We start from the raw sequence: 21,091 nt of genomic DNA, 5'->3' as shown, positions 1-21,091 counted from the left end.
AGTTACATACGCCACTTTCTACGCAAAGGTTGTGATTTATAAAACAAACTTGGCGTGAGAATATGCGCACTCAGTGCGCCAAACTTGATGCTTGCTTACGCACATTTTGGAGACAGAGGGAACGGCAGTGCCAGAGGGTGAAGTGGTAAATTAAAGCCAGATTGATCTCAAACCTTTATTGTCATCACATATTAGACTTGTAGAGCCGGATAATCATAAACCCTCATTGTTATAGATGTTCCCTACAGTGCGCCATTCGGCCTACGACTGTATTTGCAGAACTATGTTCATATATCAAACTTCCATCTTCAAATGATATAGAGCTGTGGATGGCACTGATTGATTACTATTTGGACAAGGCATGTGACAATCAGTCCAATCGCTGACCAAGCGGATAAATAGCGGGTGACAGTCGTGCGTAATGTGGCACAATGGATGCGCTGGCATTGCTGGAAGTCACATACATGGTAGTTAAGAATGGAGAGAGATTTTAGGGATCATGGAGATTTCCTGGCCCATGATGATGACTGGCTAATAAGCCAATTTAGATTCCCTAGAACAGTGCTCTTGGATCTATATGCTGAACTGGGCCCTGTCTTAGATCGACCCACCCGCCGAAACCACTCCATCCTGGTACAGACACAGGTGCTGACGACTCCGGGGTTTCTGGGCACCAGCTCCTTCCAGCGGGAATTGGCCGACAGGCATGTGTTTATGTGAAGAATATATGAGGTTCATTTGTTGACTAAATCCTATCTGGGTCTGATATACAGTTACATGATGTCCTTTAGGTCTGGGATAGTCACAACCATCCTCAGCGCAATAATGTCAGCTGTTTTGGATGACATTATAAACATGACCAGTCGATACATCAGGTTTCCTTACACTGTGGGTGAACAGCACAACACTAAACGGCAATTTGCAGCAATGTCCGGTTTCCCAAATGTAGTCTGCATACTGACTGCACTCATGTTGCTGTAAGGGCTCCAAGTGAAGATGAATTTGTCTATGTGAACCGAAAAATGTACATTCAATCAAAATAAATTTTATTTGTACATCAGACATGATCATAACAAATTTAGTGGCAGGGTGGCCTGGGTCAACGCATGAACTCATTCATCCTGAGCACAGCAGTGTAGGGAAAAGACTGGCAGGCCCGGGGCTGCGTAAAATGCCGTTGATCATCCGCTTATTTATATGCAGCTACATTCATGAGTTACTTTGCATTGACCATTCATGGTAAAATGTGGGTGTGTTGTGGGCGGGATGTGAGGTGGATCCACCTGCACAATCTTTCAGCTGGTGTGTGATTTATAATTGCGTGCAGCTGTGCTTATACACAGTTTTATAAATCAGAATATTTTTTGGAGTATGCCCATTTCAGATTTTCGGCGTACGCAAACTTTTAGTATGGATCATACCAAATGTTTTATAAATGAGGCCCCAGCTCTGTTAGGTGCTGCTTCACAGCTTTAACCTGAGCCTGAGTCTGGAGAGGGTTTCCTGTGTTATCGAAGACTTCCTGCCTGGTTCATGTCTCAAAGACCAGGAGCCCCAGGGAGCCTAACACTGTACATATCGGACTTCCACTACCAGTCTGGGAGTTGTCACCTCCAGAAGTTGTCCGATGATACAGCCATTGTCAGGTGTGTATCTGAGGGGGACGAGCAGGAGTACAAGACGGTCATCTCTGACTTTGTTGACTGGTGTGAGTGAAACCATCTGCAGCTCAGCGCCGGTAACACAAAGGAGATGATCATCAACTTCCGCAGGAGGAGGACACCGCAGACTGCACCAGTGAACATCCAGGGTTTGGACATTGAAATGGTGGACACATACAAAGAACTGGGCGTTCACCTCAACAATAAACTGGACTGGTCCCATAATACAGAGGTTCTGTACAAGAAGGGCCAAAGTCGTCTCCACCTGCTGAGGAGACTGAGGTCCTTTGGAATGTGCAGGACTCTGCTCCGGACATTTTATGACTCTGTGGTAACGTCTGCTGTCTTTTATGCAGTGGTCTGCTGGGGAGCGGGGAGCACTGAAAGGGACAGAAGAGACTGAACAGACTGGTCAGAAGGGCCAGTTCTGTCCTGGACTGTTCCCTGGACTCCATAGAGGAAGTGGGTGAGAGGAGGTTGTTGGCAAAGCTGACATCCATCATGGACAATCCCTTTCACCCACTGCATGACACTGTGGGGTCTTTAAGCAGCTCCTTCAGCAGCAGACTGAGATACCCACCCTGAAAGAAGGAGCACTATCACAGGTCATTCATCCCAGCTGCTGTAAGACTTTATAACATCAGAATCACTGACTGATGTTAACATAAACTGGACTCATGTCATATCACCACAAACCATAAAATTTGCACAGACATTTTTGCACTGCTACATCTTCGCAATTTTTAAACTTATTTTTTTTTATAAGTTATTTTTTGAGCCTTTTTTGACAGGCTAAGTGAGAGAGTTAAACGGGGGAGAAGACATGCAGCAAAGGGCTGCGAGCAGGAATCAAACCCGGGCCGCCGCGTCGGAGACCAGCCCCTATACATGGTTCACCCGCTTAACCCATTGAGCTATACGGGCGCCCCTTAAACTTATTTTTTAAGCCACTTTATATTGCATTGTCTTACAGTGTGTCAATACTGTACTATTTCATCCTCATGACTCATCCCTGTACATATTGTAAATATTATTATTATTACTATTATTTTTATTATTATTTTATTTCTTTTGCTACGTAATCTGCCGTAACAATGTGAATTTCCCCTGGTGTGGGGAGAATTAAAGGTCTTATCTTGTAATACACATTAACAAATTCCAATAGACTGAAGCCCAAAACAGACTTTACTCACTTTCTTAAACTATATAATTTACAAAAATGTCCGATTAAGCATGTAAAGTCGGTTTGTCCTGTGCACCAGCCTCTCATGGACTGTCTCATTATCATCTTCTGTGTTTATCACTATCATCTGTTGTTCTTTTGACCTTTCCATTAGTAAACTCAGTTTTAGTCTCCTGGTCCTGACACGGAATCCTTCCTCAGTCCTCCGTCACCCCCCTGTCCCTCTTCCTTCTTCCTATGTGATAATTGGCTTCACTGGTGCCTGTTGCTAAAGGGTTTAACAGTGCTTTACATCTGTCTAAGACCGTTGCCCTGGGCCAAATGTTTGTATTCCACTTGTGCTTTATTTAACTCACGCTCAATTAGATTACCTTGGGACAACAGTAGTGTTTACCACAGGAAACATGACAACCCAAAGTACTGTAATCTATACGTCACAATAATTCAGATTTGAATGTTTTTTTCATGAAAATGTCAAAAAGACAAGTTGCAACTATGCACAAAATTACAATTTACATTAAGACTTTAATAAAACACAGGGACAACACAAAATGTTCCAGAAACACTTGTTACAGAAGTAAATAGAAACATTCTGTATAATGACAAGAGTAGAAGAGGGTTTGTATCTGTGAACGCCATGATCTTAATCAGGCTCATAAAAAACACAACCAAATATTATCACATAGCAGTCAGCTGTTGGCTGACCTGACCACTACCATCTACTTTTACCTGTAGTCTGGTTTAAAACTGGATCTTTTAAGAACGTACATGTCAGCGTTGACCACAGAGCCACAAAAGACCTGTTATTAATTTATACTTACAGTAAACAAAAAGCCTTCATGACATATTTTTTGGTAAAGGAAAACACTTCAGGTCAAGTAACATAACACAGAAAACTTTTTTTTTCTTTAAATGCATCAATAGTAGTTTATTACATTTAAAGTTGCCCTCACTGATTTGAACCAAGTAAAAGTTGACATTAAATTAAAGAATGAAATGAAACCTACTTTTGCCTTTTTATTTCTATATGGAGTAAAAGATATTTCAATTCATTTGATGCATTACTTAGACAAGATGTGCTTTTATGCTACCAAATGTATGATAAATATAGGAAAAAAAATTGTTTTATAACTACATTAAAGCATTAAACAAGTGAAGTTAAGTGACATTACAGAAGAAATGCCATTCTTAAAATTAAAATGAATAAGCAATGAAAACAATGTTTTGTTTAGTTTTTTTAAAATCTTCCAATCATACAGCAGAGTCACGCAACAGTTGCCAAGAGAGGAATTCATGAACTCACAGGCTGGCATGTGGTGCACAGTTAGGTCGTTTTAAGAGCTGTGTTTACTGCAACGTATTTTCAGTCTAATATGCTGCGTAAACTGTCTGGTATGGTTGCAGTATATTTTTAAAAATACATCATATCACGATACCTTCTGAGGCGACTGACATTGCACGAAGTGTAAATCTTTCCGGCGCTGACTGCACGTGAGCTGCCGAACAAAACTCCACTTTGGAGCCTGAGGGGTGACACACTGTACACTTGACACAGATTTCCAGGGGCCACACTTAATCTTGTGTGGAATCTCAATCAGGAGGCCAGATTCTTCAGTGATCCCTGAGAAGGTCACAGCTGCGAGGCCACACAATGAAACTGGCATACCAGCTGATCTCAGCAGCCGACTGCAGAGGCTTCTTCCCTCAGCTGACAGAAAGGAGAGCACCTGTATTCGCCTTGACCAGAAGTCCATTCAGATAAGATGACGTTGGTCGGTTTAGTACTATGTGATACTCCTGTCTAGAAATTTGCAACTCTTTTTCTGGTTGTGCTGCCTGGTTACAGTGATGAAATGATAAAGAAATAGATTGATGAGCCAAGAATATAATATATATCCTGGAGTGGGAAGTGGAAAAGGACAACAGCTTGTCTGTGTAAGCCGAATGTTCATATACAGTAAAACTGAAGTGTGAAGTTGTAAAACACTTTGTTACAGCTATTGTGCAGCTGCTGGAATTAACAACCAGATTTCAGAGTTTACTTATTCGTTATTTGGGAGCCAAAATTAAGTTCAGTTAATTTTTTTTTGGCTGAATTTTGAGAATTTCATCTGTTTTCGAACCTGGGATTTTTTGTATTAATACCCTAAAAAAAGATCCATCCCCAGGAAGAAATTTTAAGGGGTTAGCGTCACCAGATATCTAACTTCTATACCCATCGAATTTGGTGAGAACACAGACAAAATGTTTTTCCAACAGCTACAAATGATTTAATGTCTCCAACAGAAGCCTTGAAAATAAAAAAAAAGAGTACGTTTTCAAATGAGGGTGGTATTGGTGCCTCACAAGGGTGAGTGTATATGTATGGGTGTTTCCATTTTTCCTGTTAAAAATAATGTCAATACAGTCAATATTTTGCCAGATTTTGAGGACTCTAACATTTGAAGATTTTGATGTAGGTCAAGTTTTGTAAAAAAAAAAATTTGCCATACGAGAATGATATTGTTGACATGTGTTGGACCATGGGGGGAGGGTGTCTATATATTGTTATCATATGTGTAAAGTTACAAGTTGCTTCATGTCGTTTTCATGTTGTAAATTAACAACATATGTGACTTATATTGTGTTACCAAATGTTCCCATACATACACACACTGTCACAGTGCTGATGAGACGATGAGCAGCAGCTGCTGGACCTGCCGCAGCTGCAGCTAATTGCTCATCCTCCTATAAAGGCTGGCGCTGCACTCCACACAGCGCCGGATCATTATCTCTCCTTCCCTTACTGTCTCCACGTAAGAGACTTACTCCGCTGACGGAGTAGCCTGTTTCCCCCTCGAGCTGCCCACCAGATAGTGGGCGTGAACCCCGGCCCTCCTTGGACTGCTCCGATCCGCCGGCCCGCTCCCCCGAGGGATCGAGCGTCGTTTTTGGCCGCTGTAGCTGCGCTCCCACAGGTGCGCTTCTGTTGAGTGTTGTAAATAAATCCCTGTTGTTATCCCAGTTGGCCTCATGTCTGCTCTGTGCACCTCACATTTGGGTTCACAAAACCACACTCCCTGTAATACACACAGAAAAACTGATAACTCAATAGAGATCACAATAATTCCCATGTTTGCCAAAACGCACTAAAACAGGATATTAATGTAGGATTAAACCCATCAAAAGAAAACAGCCATCCTCTTTCAATGGATTTACATTTCATTGACAGAAAGGAAATTCTCAAAAGCAATTCCAATGTTTCTATTGGTCTTAATGTCAAGTTTGTGTCGTCTTCTCCTCCTCATTGTTGAACCAGAGATGGGAGACAGAACATGTTCTGTTGGCACTTACCGCTGCAGCTGCAAAAGAGAGGGAGACGGCGTGGAGAACATTGCTGCCCGGGTCAATGTGTACATTTCAATGTAGTCCTTTGTAATCGTAATAATATTACACGGAAAAACTGTCTGAATGGTAGCCTGTTAAGTTATTTCATTTAGGTGAAATCCCACGGAGAAGCGCACGTGGCAGCAGCTTAAGATGAAATATAAAAACATTGTTCAAACAGGTAAGACCTTGGCATTATTTCATGGAGGTCCTTCATGTTGGTCATGGTTTACATTGTGAAGTACCTTAAATATTAAGTGGCTGTTTGACTGTGTAGTTGTTTTATCCACACATAGCCTAAATCTCTGCATCCATATCTTCTTCTTCTTCTTCTTTTCCTTTCGGCTTTTCCCTTCAGGGGTCGCCACAGCGAATCAGTTGCCTCCATCTGTCTGCTGCATCCTCTTCTCTCACACCAACTACCTTCATGTCCTCTTTAACCACATCCATAAACCTCCTCTTTGGTCTTCCTCCAGGCCTCCTGCCTGGCAGTGGGAAACTCAGCACCCTTCTACCAATATATTCACTCTCTCTCCTCTGGACATGTCCGAACCATCTCAGTCTGACCTCTCTGACTTTATCTCCAAAGCCTCTAACATGTGCTGTCCTTCTGATGTACTCATTCCTGATCCTATCCATCCTGGTCATTCCCAAAGAGAACCTCAGCATCTTCAGTTCTGCTACCTCCAGCTCTGCCTCGTCTTTTCCTCAGGGACACTGTCTCCAGACCAAACAACATGGCTGGTCTCACCACAGTTTTCTAAACCTTTCCTTTCATTTTAGCTGAAACTCTTCTATCACACATCACACCTGACACTTTTCTCCAGCCGTTCCAGCCTGCCTGTACACGCTTCTTCACCTCTTTTCCACACTGTCCATTGCTCTGGACTGTTGACCCTAAGTACTTAAAATCCTCCACCTTCTTGATCTCTTCTCCCTGTAACCTCACTCTTCCACTTGGGTCCCTCTCATTCACACACAGATACTCCGTCTTGCTGCGGCTAACCTTCATTCCTCTCCTTTCCAGGGCAAACCTCCACGCCTCTAGCTTCTCCTCCACCTGTTCCCTGCTCTCACTACAGATCACAGTGTCATCTGCAAACATCATAGTCCGTGGAGACTCCTGTCTAACCTCGTCTGTCATCCTGTCCATCACCATAGCAAACAAGAAGGGGCTCAGAGCTGATCCCTGATGTAGTCCCACCTCCACCTTGAACTCCTCTGTTACAGTGCCTATCATAAGTATTCACCCCCTTTTATGGTTTACCCTTTTATTGCTTTCATAAATCAATCATGGTCAATAAAACTTAGTTTTTTTAACAAAAAAATTATTGGAAAAAACTCTTTAATGTCAAAGTGAAAACAGATTTCTATAAAGTAATGTCAATGAAAGAAAATTATATAAATGAAAATAATTGTTTGCATAATTATTCACCCCCTTCAAGTCAGTATTTAGTAGATGCATCTTTGGCTGCAATCACAGCAGTAAGTCTGTGTGGATAGGTCTCAATCAGTCTTGCACATCTGCCCACTGCAATTTTGCTCCATTCTTCTTTGCAAAACTGCTCAAGCTCTGTCAGGTTGTATCGGGCATGAACAGCCCTTTTCAAGTCCAGCCACAAATTCTCTATAGGATTCAGGTCTGGGCTTTGACTCGGCCACTCCAGAACATTTACGTGGTTCTTTTTTTTTTCAACCATTCCTGTTTAGCTTTTGCAGTATGTTTTGGATCATTGTCTTGCTGGAAAATAAATCTTCTCCCAAGACGTAGTTCTCTTGCAGACTGAAAAAGATTGTCCCCCAGGATTTCAGTGTATTTTGCAGCATTCATTCTGCCCTCTATCTTTACAAGCCTTCCAGGTCCAGTTGCTGAGAAACATCCCCACAGCATGATGCTGCCACCACCATGCTTCACAGTGGGAATGGTGTGTTTTTGGTGATGTGCAGTGCTTGGTTTCCGCCAAACATGACGTCTTGTCTGATGGCCAAAAAGCTCAATTTTGGTCTCATCAGACCAAAGAATCTTCTTCCACTTGACCATGGAGTCTTCCACGTGCTTTTTGGCAAACTCTAGTCAAGATCTAATATGACTTTTCTTCAACAGTGACTTTCTCATTGCCACTCTCCCATAAAGCTTTGACCGGTGAAGAACCCGGGCAGCAGTTGCTACATGCACAGTCTCTCCCACCTCAGCAGCTGAAGCTTGTAACTCCTTCAGAGTAGTTGTAGGGGTCTTGGTGGCTTCTCTCACTAGTTTCCTACTTGCACGGTCACTCAGTTTACGAGGGCGGCCTGATCTAGGCAGATTCACACAAGTGCCATATTCCTTCCATTTCTTGATAATTGATTTCACTGAACTCCGGGGGATGTTCAGTGCCTTGGAATTTTTTTTGTAACATCCCCTGAATTGTATTGCTCAATAACCCTTTCCCTGAGTTGCTTAGAGTGTTCTTCCGTCTGTAATGGTAGCCAGGAATACTGATCAACCACTCTCTGGACCCTTCAGACACAGGTGTTTTACAACTCAATCACTTGAAACACACCCACACCACTCAGATGATCTTCATTTCACTAATTGTGAGACTACTGGCAACAATTTGAAGGACCTCTATTGAATTAGACCATTAAATTAAAAAGGGGGTGAATAATATGCAAACAATTATTTTTATTTATATAGTTTTCTTTCATTAACATTACTTTATAGAAATCTGTTTTCACTTTGACATTAAAGAGTTTTTTCCAATAAATTTTTGTGTTCAGCGAGCCAAATTTTATTGACCATGATTGATTTATGAAAGCAATAAAAGGGTAAACCATCAAAGGGGGTGAATACTTATGATAGGCACTGTACTCCTACAGCACACCTCACCACTGTCTTACAGTCCTCATACATGTCCTGCACCACTCTAACATACTTCTCTGCCACTCTAGACTTCCTCATACAAAACCGCAGTTCCTCTCTGGGGACCCTGTCATAAGCTTTCTCCAGATCTACAAAGACACAATGCAGCTCCTTCTGACCTTTTCTGTACTTCTCTATCAAAATCCTCAAAGCAAATATTACATCTATTGTACTCTTTCTTGGCATGAAACCATACTGCTGCTCACAGATGTTCACCTCTGCCCTTAGTCTAACTTCAACTACTCTTTCCCATAGCTTAATCGTGTGGCTCATCAGCTCATCACAGGTATATCATCAGGACCACAAGTGCCTTTCCACTCTTCATCCTCCTCAATACCCTCCTCACTTAATCCTTACGCATCTTTGCCACTTCCTGGTCCACAACAGTCACCTCTTCTACTCTTCGTTCTCTGTCATTTTCCTCATTCATCAACTCTTCAAAGTACTCTTTCCATCTTCTCATCACACTATTGGCACCTGTCAACACACTTCCATCCTTACCCTTTATCACCCTAGCCTGCTGCACGTCTTTCCCATCTCTGTCTCTCTGCCTTGCCAACCTATACAGGTCAGTCTCTCCCTCCTTACTGTCCAACCTAGAATACAAGTCATCGTAAGCCCCTTGTTTGGCCTTTGCCACCTCTACTTTCACCTTACGCTGCATCTCCCTGTACTCCTGTCTACTCTCTTCAGTCCTCTCAGTGTCCCACTTCTTCTTAGCTAACCTCTTTCTCTGGATCCAATCCTGCACCTCCTCATTCCACCACCAAGTCTCCTTATCTCCTTTCCTTCCAGATGACACACCAAGTACTCTCCGACCTGTCTCCCTGATCACATTTGCTGTAGTTGTCCAGTCATCTGGAAGCACCTCCTGACCATCCAAAGCCTGCCTCAACTCTTTCATAGTCATACAACACTCTTCCTTTTTCAGCTTCCACCATTTGGTCCTCTGCTCTGCCTTTGACCTCTTCATCTTCTTCACCACCAGGGTCATCCTACACACCACCACCCTATGCTGTTTGGCTACACTCTCACCTACCACTACTTTGCAGTCACTGATCTCCTTCAGATTACACCGCCTACACAAGATGTAGTCTACCTGTGTGCTCCTACCTCCACTCTTATAGGTCACCCTATGTTCTTGCCTCTTCTGGAAGAAAGTATTCACTGCAGCCATTTCCATCCTTTTTGCAAAGTCAACCACCATCTGTCCTTCTGCATTCCTCTCCTGGATACCAAACCTGCCCATGACCTCCTCATCATCTCTGTTTCCTGCACCAACATGTCCATTGAAGTCTGCACCAATGACAACTCTCTCACTTCTAGGGATGCTCTGCATCACTTCATCAAGGTCCAACCAGAATTTCTCCTTCTCCTCCTGCTCACATTCTACCAGTGGAGCATACCCACTAACAACATTGAACATCACACCTTCGATTTCTAGCTTCAGACTCATCACTCGATCTGACACTCTTTTTACCTCCAGGACATTCCTAACAAACTCCTCCTTCAGTATAACTCCTACTCCATTTCTCTTCTTATCTACACCATGATAGAACAACTTGAACCCTGCTCCTAAACTTCTAGCTTTACTACCTTTCCACCTGGTCTCCTGGACACACAGTATGTCGACCTTTTCCTGTCATAGTTCCAACATTCAAAGTCCCTACTCTTGGCTTTGTCCAAGGATACAACTTTTTTGGGGAGGTGTCTGCGAGGTATTCTCCTGCATATTCGGCATAAAGATCACACTCAATTCACTTTTGTTTTTGTTTGGAGTTGAGACTGAAGGCTTGGCATTACCGGCAGGGGGTCGGAAACTGATTGCTTTTTCTACTTTTGAAGTGGAAGGACACGGCTCCACCCACAGTGTCACACTGGATTAAGGATGTGTTGTTTCATCTCAAATTGGAAAAGATTAGGTTTGTCTTGAGGGGCTCTGAAAGGGAATTTTATAAAATGTGGAAGCCTTTCCTAACTTTTGTTGATAAACCATGTACACAGGTCCAGGGCTAAGCCTTTTCTCCATTTCTCATAAATGACTGACTTTTCTTTTCTAGGTCAAATCTGCTCTGGCTGACTCAATTGTTAAATGTCATTAATCTGTACACTCACAGAAATGATTCAGGGCAGAATTAATTTTTATGCATTTACATCTATTTGATTTTATTTAAAAACTCGTATTTTTAAAATATATGCATTAAAATTAATTATAATCTGCATAATTTAATCAATTCTAAAATGTATTAAATGTAATTGGTTAATACATACTAAAATGGTTTAAATAACCAAAGCTATAAAAAAAAACAACAGGATTCTGTTATTTAAAATTTATGTGATTGGTTGTCATGAAAGTTATGTGAAGTGAAATGGGGAAACCGGAAACGATGTCCTGCACTTCCTCTGGACGCCAGCACTCAGGCACGTGTGGGTATAAGCAGTCGTCCATGTGATGGTAAGAAATGTGAGACATCCGGTGTCTAATTACTCCCAAATGTGTCCTAATCGTGCAATTTATATAACATCACATCAATATCAATTTATGTGTGATCAAATTTACGTAGTTCGTGATTATTTTAAGCAGCTTTACCTTGGTCACGTCGGGTGTACCCGCTAGCATCATAGCTAAGAAGCCAGCTATTTCATAGCTCGCTTGGTAATACAGCTTGATACCGGACTAAACTAGCCCTTTGCAGTCGGTTTTTGTGCCTGTTAAAATGACTACTCATATCATCGGTAGTTTAGCTAGCTAGATAGCATTCCTTTGTCCACAACATTTAGCCTGTTCATTTTGTAACAAGTTAGGCTGTCTGAAGAATTGTTTTATATCAATTTGCTTCAAGGATAACTTGAGAACTCCATGGGGTTGTTTTGGTACATGAAAACTCGATACCTTTCGGTGAAATTCTGTGTTTTGAATGCAAAAAATGGCATTTCTGTGATTCTACAGAAATAGTTTAATCTACAATTAAACTTTTTTGGGGGCAGGGGGAAAGTTGCTTCGCGAGCTCAGTCATGAATACAAATCACTATCTTGCAGTGTTTGGTCGACGTAGGTTTCTTCTCCCGCCTTTTTTCTTAATGCACGCCTCCCTGCTTGTTAAACATCGCTGGTCATGCTGCCTTTTACAGCACGCTTAATTTCTCGGTTTCTTGTGGTGGCTATGACATAATTTTTCCGGCTCACTCTACGTTATGCAGAGTGTGCTGCTCGTCTGTTTATGTGGGTAAACATGGAAGCATTTTTGGATGAAAGCTTTTCTTCTCACCTATACAGGGCTGTACGCTTAGCTTTTTCATTAGGAGCACAGGTGCTCCTAAATGAAAAAATTTCGGAGCACAGAAAAAAATTTAGGAGCACTATGAATTTTCACTATGAATCGCACAATTTTATTATTAACATTCACACAACAAGCCAAGCAGTAGGCTCAGTTATTTAACACAGGGAACATCCCTGTCCCACATCTTTTTGTATTCAAGTCGCCTGGCACGCTTGGCTGAGTTCATCCAGCAGTCCACTGCAGGACTTGGATCAAAGTTCTCAAGACATGGCCCCTCCAAGCTGATCCTAATGAGGTCTTCAGTGGTGGTCAAATAAATGAATGCAGTTCTAACAGTGACATTGCACAAACAAAGCTTCTCCCACAAAATAGATTATCATCCCTCAACAGTGTCACATACATCAGCTTCATTGGTCCTCAGGACTTTGTGAACTAATAAACCAATGTATTTTTTACAGATGGACATCTATACTACATCCGTCACAAGGAAACACCAAAGCCCATGTTTAGAGTGTGTGTGTGTGTATTTTGTAAATAGTTTGCAAAGAATTATGTTTGATTTTGTTCTCATAAAAGGAGGTGTACATATGTATGTGTATTTTGTAATTAGTTTGTAAAGAATTATTGATTTTGTTCTCACAAAAGAAAACAAAACTTTCACCAATATGGCTTCCTTTCATTTGGAGCGTGATTGGTCTACTGACTTCTTTCTTTTGTCATATTTTCCATTATCACTCAGATGACATTGTGTTACATTTTTCCAATTTCCAAGCAAAAAACTCGGTGGAAGCCACCATGTACACAAGACCTTATACAACAGCAGCAGAGGTGCAGATGTTGTAGCTGAGAAAGTTTGGAGGTTGTGACTTCTTGCATCCCCAAAATAATAGGGGAGTCATATTTTGTTAAGTGGCCCAACAAATTCTGACTCCAGATTTTATTTCATATATACAATCTGCACAGTTAACTCAACCTGCATATTTCTGTTAAAGTCCTAGTTTTGAAATTTTCTCTCTGTTCTTAATCTGCCATACTGTGATCATTTAGCCCCTTATGTATTATTCTGTTCTTTTAGACTGTAATTTACTAGTTTTTTTAAAAAAACAAACAAAAAAACTTGTTGTGATTTGGTGTTGTAGCTGTTGTAGCAAATAATTTCCCAGGTATGGGATTAAAGACTTTCAATTCTATTATATATTGTTAACTGGCCCAATAAAAATAACAATTACAAATGACTTTGTACTTAAGAACTATACTTATATTAAAGACTTTGTGTTGTATCATTTTTACATGTTGTTAATCATCCAGTCCACTAGAGGGTGTACAGTTCTGTAGCAGTGTTAGTTTCCGCCACTAGGTGGCAAGAGCAAGAGACCGCTTGCACAGTGTCAACAACAGCAGCATGAGATTGTGTCCTGCTCAATCTGCAGCCATCCACTCTTTTCCAGCCCTTTGAGTGGCAATATGAGTAAGTTTTGTTGTTAGATGGGATGTTTAGACACGGTATACATGACCATTTGCATAATTTTGTGGAGATTTATCTGAGAGATGCCAGATGATAGCTAAGCCTATTCTTAGTCAATGTAATGTGTCTGCTAACCTACAGCTAGCGCTGTATAGCACCTTTTGTGCACATTGTCTTTCATTTCTAGTTTCTAATACACGTCTGTATTTTCTGTCTTTTCAGTTTCACACTTTTTTGCATTAAATCCTTGCCCAAAACGACACCTGCCTGTTCCTTGGAGGAAATTATGCAAGAGAGAGTTTAGCTGGCTGTGAATCTCAATTAGGGCACAGGTCACATTGGGTGCAACAGTACAGTGAAATCATAGCACTCGACGAGGGACCACAGTGACGGTTGGTGGAATTCAACTAAACTCCACAGTCATCAGCAGTCCTACCCAGTCGTTAAGATGGATTCAACACAATCTGAAAATCAAAAGGAAGAAGAAACACAATTTGACAAAAGGTCGTCCTCCTCTCACTCATCCAAGTCCTCAGCGAAGTAGGGGAAACTGAGTGTTCGATCATCTGCAGGATCAAAGAGGTCAACAGCTTCAAGTCAGCATGGCCGCAGCACAGGCACAAGCAGAGGCTCAAGCAGCAAAGTCAAGGCTTGCTTATGCTGAAAGAGAGATGAACATCAAAGTTGAAAAGGCACGTTTAGAGGCGAGTTTGGATGTTCTCAATCTGCAAAAAGAAGCAGATGCAGCCATTGCTAAAGCAGAGGTAATGGAGTCTGCTGCAGCTCAGCTCATCATCACAGAGCACAGCGAAGAGTTAATCTATTTGCCTCTACAACAAACTACAGAACAAAAAGTAAGTGAATACATCAACAAACACAGTAGCACTAATCCACCTCAAACCAGAGAGACTTTTCAACAGGATGATACAAATCAGGAACAACATTCAACATTAATTTACACACCTCTCCATGCCAAACAAGAACCAGTTTATTACTCACCTCAGCCACAAGAGGGCGCCAAAAGACCAGCACAAACAGATGTAATGCACCAAGCTTCTCTCAATGTGTCTCATCCACAGCAAACAATGTCAAATGACGCTAACAACACAACCAATGAACTTGCCAGATTTCTAGCTAGAAGTCAACTGGTAACAGGAGGACTGACAAAGTTTGATGACAAGCCAGAGACCTACCTAAGCTGGAAAGCCACATTCCAGAGTACCATCATAGATCTTGGTCTTACAGCCAGTGAAGAACTAAACCTCCTCATTAGGTGGCTTGGTCCAGAGTCCACAGAACATGCCAAGAGATTAAAAGCAGTTAATATCAAACATCCGCACGCTGGTTTACACATGATATGGATGAGGCTGGACGAATGCTTTGGATCACCAGAAGCAATTGAAAACTCCCTGTTCTCAAGAATCCAAAACTTTCCAAAACTTACAAGCAAAGAACCACACAAGCTTCGCGATCTGTCAGATCTACTTTGTGAACTTGAAGCAGCAAAGCTAGATGGATATCTGCCAGGTTTGAGTTACCTCGACACTGCGAGGGGAGTAGGTCCAATTGTGGAAAAGTTGCCCTTTCATCTGCAAGAGAAGTGGACAATGATAGGGTCAAAGTATAAAGCAGACCATCATGTGAGCTTTCCACCTTTCGCCTTCTTTGTTGAATTTGTGAAAGGACAAGCCAAGGCAAGAAATGACCCAAGCTTCACCACAAGTTACAGCTCTCTTGCAAATCCTACAACTAACTACAAAAGAGGAAAAACACAAGGTAACTACACACAAAAACAGTCAGTCACAGTGCACAAAACAGACATATCAGTGGGAGCAAATACAAAGGAAGAGTGCGAAGACATTAAAAGACAATGTCCCATACATCACAAACCACACCCACTGAAAAGATGCAGGGGTTTCAGAACTATGTTGCTTGAGGACAGGAGAAAGGTACTCAAAGACAACAACCTCTGCTATCGATGCCTTTCTTCCACTACCCACCAAGCCAAGGACTGCAAAGCTATCGTAAAGTGTGATGAATGTAACAGCGACAAGCATTTGGCTGCTCTCCACCCAGGTCCAGCACCGCAAACATCTAAGATTCCCTCATCTCCTAAAGAGAACGGCGGGGAGCAAGAACTCACACAGGACTTAGATGTTACAGCTACATGTACAGAGGTATGTGGAAATCAAATCACTGGAAAGTCATGCTCCAAGATTTGTTTGGTGCAAGTCTACCCAAAAGGTGAGCCACACAACATGAAAAAGATGTATGCAATAATAGACGATCAGAGTAACCAATCACTAGCCAAGACAGAGTTTTTTGAAGCATTTGGAATACAAGGCACAGCCACACCATACACGCTGAAAACGTGTGCTGGCATGACACAAGTCACTGGTAGAAGAGCATGCGACTACATAGTGCAATCACTGGATGGAAAAATGAACTTTCCTCTTCCAACGCTGATAGAGTGCAATGCTATCCCCAACAATCGGGAAGAAATACCCACTGCAGAAGCTGCCTTGTATCACCCGCATCTGAAGGCCATAGCTGCTGAAATACCACCACTTGAACCAAACGCTGATATACTGTTGCTGATTGGACGCAATCTTCTCAGAGTACACAAGGTGAGAAAGCAAATCAGTGGCAAGCACAGTGACCCATTTGCCCAGAAGCTCGACTTAGGCTGGGTCATCATCGGTGATGTGTGTTTAGGCACAAGCCAAGTGAGGTAAACACTCTCAAAACACACGTGTTGGACAATGGACGCCCAAGCTATCTCACTCCCTGTGACAGTCGCTTTAATGTGAAAGAGAGCTTTACAATGAGCCAAACTAAACCTGCTTCCAACCCAGTTTCACTTTCAAACCCACACGCAAAGCCAACATTTGAGAATCTCGGAGAAGCTGTGTTTACTCGCACTACTGAGGACAATCAGCTTGCACACTCAGTCGAAGACATGATCTTTCTGAAGAAGATGGAAGGATTTTTCAAAGATGAAACAAATAGCTGGGTAGCACCACTCCCGTTTCGTAGCCCCAGACGCTTACTCCCTGACAACAGGTGCTACGCCCATAAGCGGCTCATGTCTCTGCGACGTACGCTTGACAAGAGACCAGACATGAAGGCGCACTTTGTTGAGTTTATGCAGAAGATGCTTGACAACAAACATGCAGAGTTGGCACCACCTTGCAATGAAAACAAAGAGACCTGGTATCTCCCCATTTTCGGCGTATACCACCCACAGAAGCCAGGGAAGATCCGTGTGGTGTTTGATTCCAGTGCGCAGTTTGATGGAGTGTCTCTCAATGACTGTCTATTGTCAGGGCCTGATCTAAATAACACACTCATAGGTGTCCTCCTTCGCTTTAGAAAAGAACCTGTTGCTATCACAGCCGACATCGAGCAGATGTTTTACTGCTTTGTCGTCCAGGAAGATCACAGGGATTACCTTCGCTTCCTTTGGTACGAAGACAACGATTTGGCCAAAGATGTCGTGGACTATCGCATGCGGGTACATGTCTTTGGTAATAGTCCCTCACCAGCAGTGGCGATCTATGGGTTGAGGATGGCAGCAAAGGAGGCAGAAGGTGAATATGGAACTGATGCTCGAAACTTCATAGAACAAGATTTCTATGTGGATGATGCGTTAAAGTCCTTCTCGACAGAAGCAGAGGCTGTTGACGTACTACAGAGAGCCCAGAAAATGCTTGCTCTTTCTAATCTACGTCTTCACAAGATAGCCTCCAACAAAGTGGAAGTAGTGAATGCTTTCCCACCTGAAGACAGGGCAAAAGAAATCAAAGACCTTGATCTGTCAACTGACAAGCCCCCAGTCCAGCGTAGTTTGGGTGTGATTTGGGACACCACATCAGACACTTTCACATTTGATGTTCCACAAGAGCAAAAGCCCTTTACACGACGTGGTGTGCTCTCAACTGTAAACAGCCTGTTCGATCCTCTAGGGCTGCTTGCACCTGTAACTATCAAAGGAAGACTTCTTCTCAGAGAGCTCTCCAGCAGCAATCTTGAGTGGGACAGTCCGTTGCCTCAAGACATGTACGACGATTGGAGAAAATGGCATGACTCTCTGCAGCATCTCAAAGCTCTGAGCATTCCCCGTACGTATGTTTCCTTCTCTATCTCACAAGCCAACTTTATCGAACTCTGTGTGTTCTCAGATGCTTCAGTTAAAGCTATAGCTGCAGTGGCTTACTTGAGAGTCACTCATGAAGACAACCACAATGAAGTCGGGTTTGTCATGGGTAAGGCGAAACTAGCCCCCATGCCAGAGCTCACCGTCCCGAGGTTAGAACTGTGTGCTGCAGTGCTAGCAGTGGAAATGTCTGAGCTTCTCAGAGAGGAACTAAAGCTGAAAATTGACAAGACCTCATTTTACACTGACAGCAAAGTGGTGTTAGGATACATCCACAACCAACACCGACAATTCCATGTGTATGTGAACAATCGTGTCCAGAGAATCAAGCAATCGTCTCTGCCAGATCAGTGGAAGTATGTCCCGACAGAGCACAATCCTGCTGATCATGGATCTCGCTCACTGCCAGCAGAGAAGATCTCCAGCACCACATGGTGGTCTGGTCCAGCCTTTCTCTTTGACAAAACCACTGTCACTCCTGAAAAAGGCCCATTCAAGCTCATTGATCCAGAGTCAGATGTTGAAATTCGACAGAATGTAACAACTCTTGTGACTGGCACAAACCTCAAAGCCTTGGGTTCATCACGTTTTGAACGTTTCTCAAAGTGGACCTCACTAGTCAGAGCAGTAACTTACCTATGTCATATTGCTCACAGTTTCAAGTCCAGAGACAAACGAGAATGTAAACGCTGGCATCTTTGCAAATCAAGCCTCACAGAAGAAGCTGTGACAAAAGCAGAGCACACAATCATCAAATGTGTTCAACATGAAGTGTACGCAGAAGAAATTAAGTGCATCAAGACAAAACAAGACATACCACGAAACAGTTCACTTTACAAGCTCAATCCGATCATTGACCATGAAGATCTACTTCGAGTAGGTGGACGTCTGTCAGAGTCAAAGCTACAGAGTCACGAAATCCATCCTCTGCTGATCCCAGGAAAGCATCACATTGCTACACTGCTCATTCGACATCACCACAACGCTGTTAAGCATCAAGGAAGACACTTCACTGAGGGAGCTGTGAGAGCAAGTGGCGTGTGGTTAGTGGGTGCCAAAAGATCTATCAGCAGTGTCATCCACAAATGTGTGATCTGTAGAAAGCTACGAGGCAAGACAGAGCAACAAATCATGGCAGACCTGCCCGCCGAACGTTTACAAACCGATCCCCCATTTTCCTATGTTGGCCTGGATGTATTCGGACCGTGGGAGGTTACAACATGACGCACTAAAGGTGGTCAAGCCAACAGCAAAAGATGGGCAGTGATATTCACTTGTATGTCTACAAGAGCCATTCATATTGAAGTGATTGAAACACTCAGCTCATCAAGTTTCATAAATGCTCTTCGTAGATTTTTTGCACTCAGAGGTCCTGCTAAACAGCTAAGATCCGACTGCGGAACCAACTTTGTTGGTGCATCGAAAGAGTTGAAGTTGGATCCTCCAAAGCCCAATGAGACAAGTGTGGAAGACTACTTATGCGAACAGAGGTGCTCCTGGGTTTTCAACCCTCCTCACTCATCCCACATGGGAGGCACATGGGAGCGTATGATCGGGATAGCACGACGCATACTGGACTCAATGCTCTTGCAATCAGGAAACCCCAAGTTAACCCATGAGGTCCTCACAACACTGTTGGCTGAAGTCACGGCCATTATCAATGCAAGGCCCTTGGTACCAGTCTCTTCTGATCCTGAAGCTCCTTTAATCTTGACTCCTATGACGCTTCTCACACAAAAGACTAATGCAATCCCGATTCCATCAGGGGATTTCAACAAAGCTGACATGTTCAAACATCAGTGGAAGAGAGTTCAAGTTCTTGCTGACACTTTTTGGGCCCGCTGACAAAAAGAGTACCTGAACATGCTCCAAAGTCGTCAGAAGTGGCAGCGCAACAGACCGAATCTAAAAGAAGGTGACATCATTCTTCTCAAGGACAAACAACTAAAACGGAACGAATGGCCAATGGGAATCATTGTCAAGACTCTCCCGAGCAAAGATGGAGTCGTAAGGAAGCTGGAGGTCAAGGTGTCAGGGGAGAAGACTTCAAAGACTTTTTCTAGACCTATTTCGGACTGTATACTTATTTTATCTACAGTTTAGTGTTTGTAGACACTATTTAGTGGCATTCTTAAAATAATACCAGGCGGGGAGTGTGTTGTATCATTTTTACATGTTGTTAATCATCCAGTCCACTAGAGGGCGTACAGTTCTGTAGCAGTGTTAGTTTCCGCCACTAGGTGGCAAGAGCAAGAGACCGCTTGCACAGTGTCAACAACAGCAGCATGAGATTGTGTCCTGCTCAATCTGCAGCCATCCACTCTTTTCCAGCCCTTTGAGTGGCAATATGAGTAAGTTTTGTTGTTAGATGGGATGTTTAGACATGGTATACATGACCATTTGCATAATTTTGTGGAGATTTATCTGAGAGATGCCAGATGATAGCTAAGCCTATTCTTAGTCAATGTAATGTGTCTGCTAACCTACAGCTAGCGCTGTATAGCACCTTTTGTGCACATTGTCTTTCATTTCTAGTTTCTAATACACGTCTGTATTTTCTGTCTTTTCAGTTTCACACTTTTTTGCATTAAATCCTTGCCCAAAACGACACCTGCCTGTTCCTTGGAGGAAATTATGCAAGAGAGAGTTTAGCTGGCTGTGAATCTCAATTAGGGCACAGGTCACATTGGGTGCAACAGTACAGACTTTATACATAAATACCAGACATATTTTGATGCCATATCTTGCATTCTTAGGGGAGTCTGATTATAGGTGCAGAATGCATAGATTGTGTTAACTGATGACAATTTTAGTTCAGTTATTACTTTATGGTTAAACTGTTTCACATGCTTAATTTAGTGTCATTTGCATTATTATAATTTAGACAGACACAGTATTTGGTTATTTTAAGTTAATGTGTTCATAAAAGCTAAAGACAAAAATAGGAGCCTGTCGCTTTAAGAAAGTGCGCCGGTCTGTGTAATGCTCGGTACTGTGTGGGGGAGACGGCCTGAGAGTCGAGAGGAGCTCAGGTTTTTCTGACCATGTCATGTTGTAGCGTGCCGATGTGAAAAAAA

General features: G+C 42.6%; 1 protein-coding gene across 2 annotated transcripts; it reads left to right on the top strand.

Annotated features, from left to right (window-relative positions):
* The first annotated feature begins 13,725 nt into the window (after positions 1-13,725).
* LOC127533648 (uncharacterized) lies at positions 13,726-20,622 on the top strand. 2 transcript variants are annotated; one of them, XR_007941416.1, is made up of 3 exons: positions 13,726-13,861; positions 14,081-20,365; positions 20,585-20,622. XR_007941416.1 is itself a non-coding variant. In XM_051947289.1 (2 exons), exon 2 carries the CDS (start codon positions 16,683-16,685, stop codon positions 19,236-19,238), a length of 2,556 nt encoding a protein of 851 aa, XP_051803249.1. In that variant the 5' UTR covers positions 13,726-13,861; positions 14,081-16,682; the 3' UTR covers positions 19,239-20,622. The 2 variants fall into 2 exon arrangements, 1 of the variants encoding a protein (XP_051803249.1); XM_051947289.1 differs by having other exon boundaries at positions 14,081-20,622.
* Positions 20,623-21,091: the final 469 nt, after the last annotated feature.

This window comes from Acanthochromis polyacanthus, chromosome 4, assembly GCF_021347895.1.
Source record: "Acanthochromis polyacanthus isolate Apoly-LR-REF ecotype Palm Island chromosome 4, KAUST_Apoly_ChrSc, whole genome shotgun sequence".
Lineage (NCBI taxonomy): Eukaryota > Metazoa > Chordata > Actinopteri > Pomacentridae > Acanthochromis > Acanthochromis polyacanthus.
This window is presented reverse-complemented; position numbering and strand designations above follow the sequence as displayed.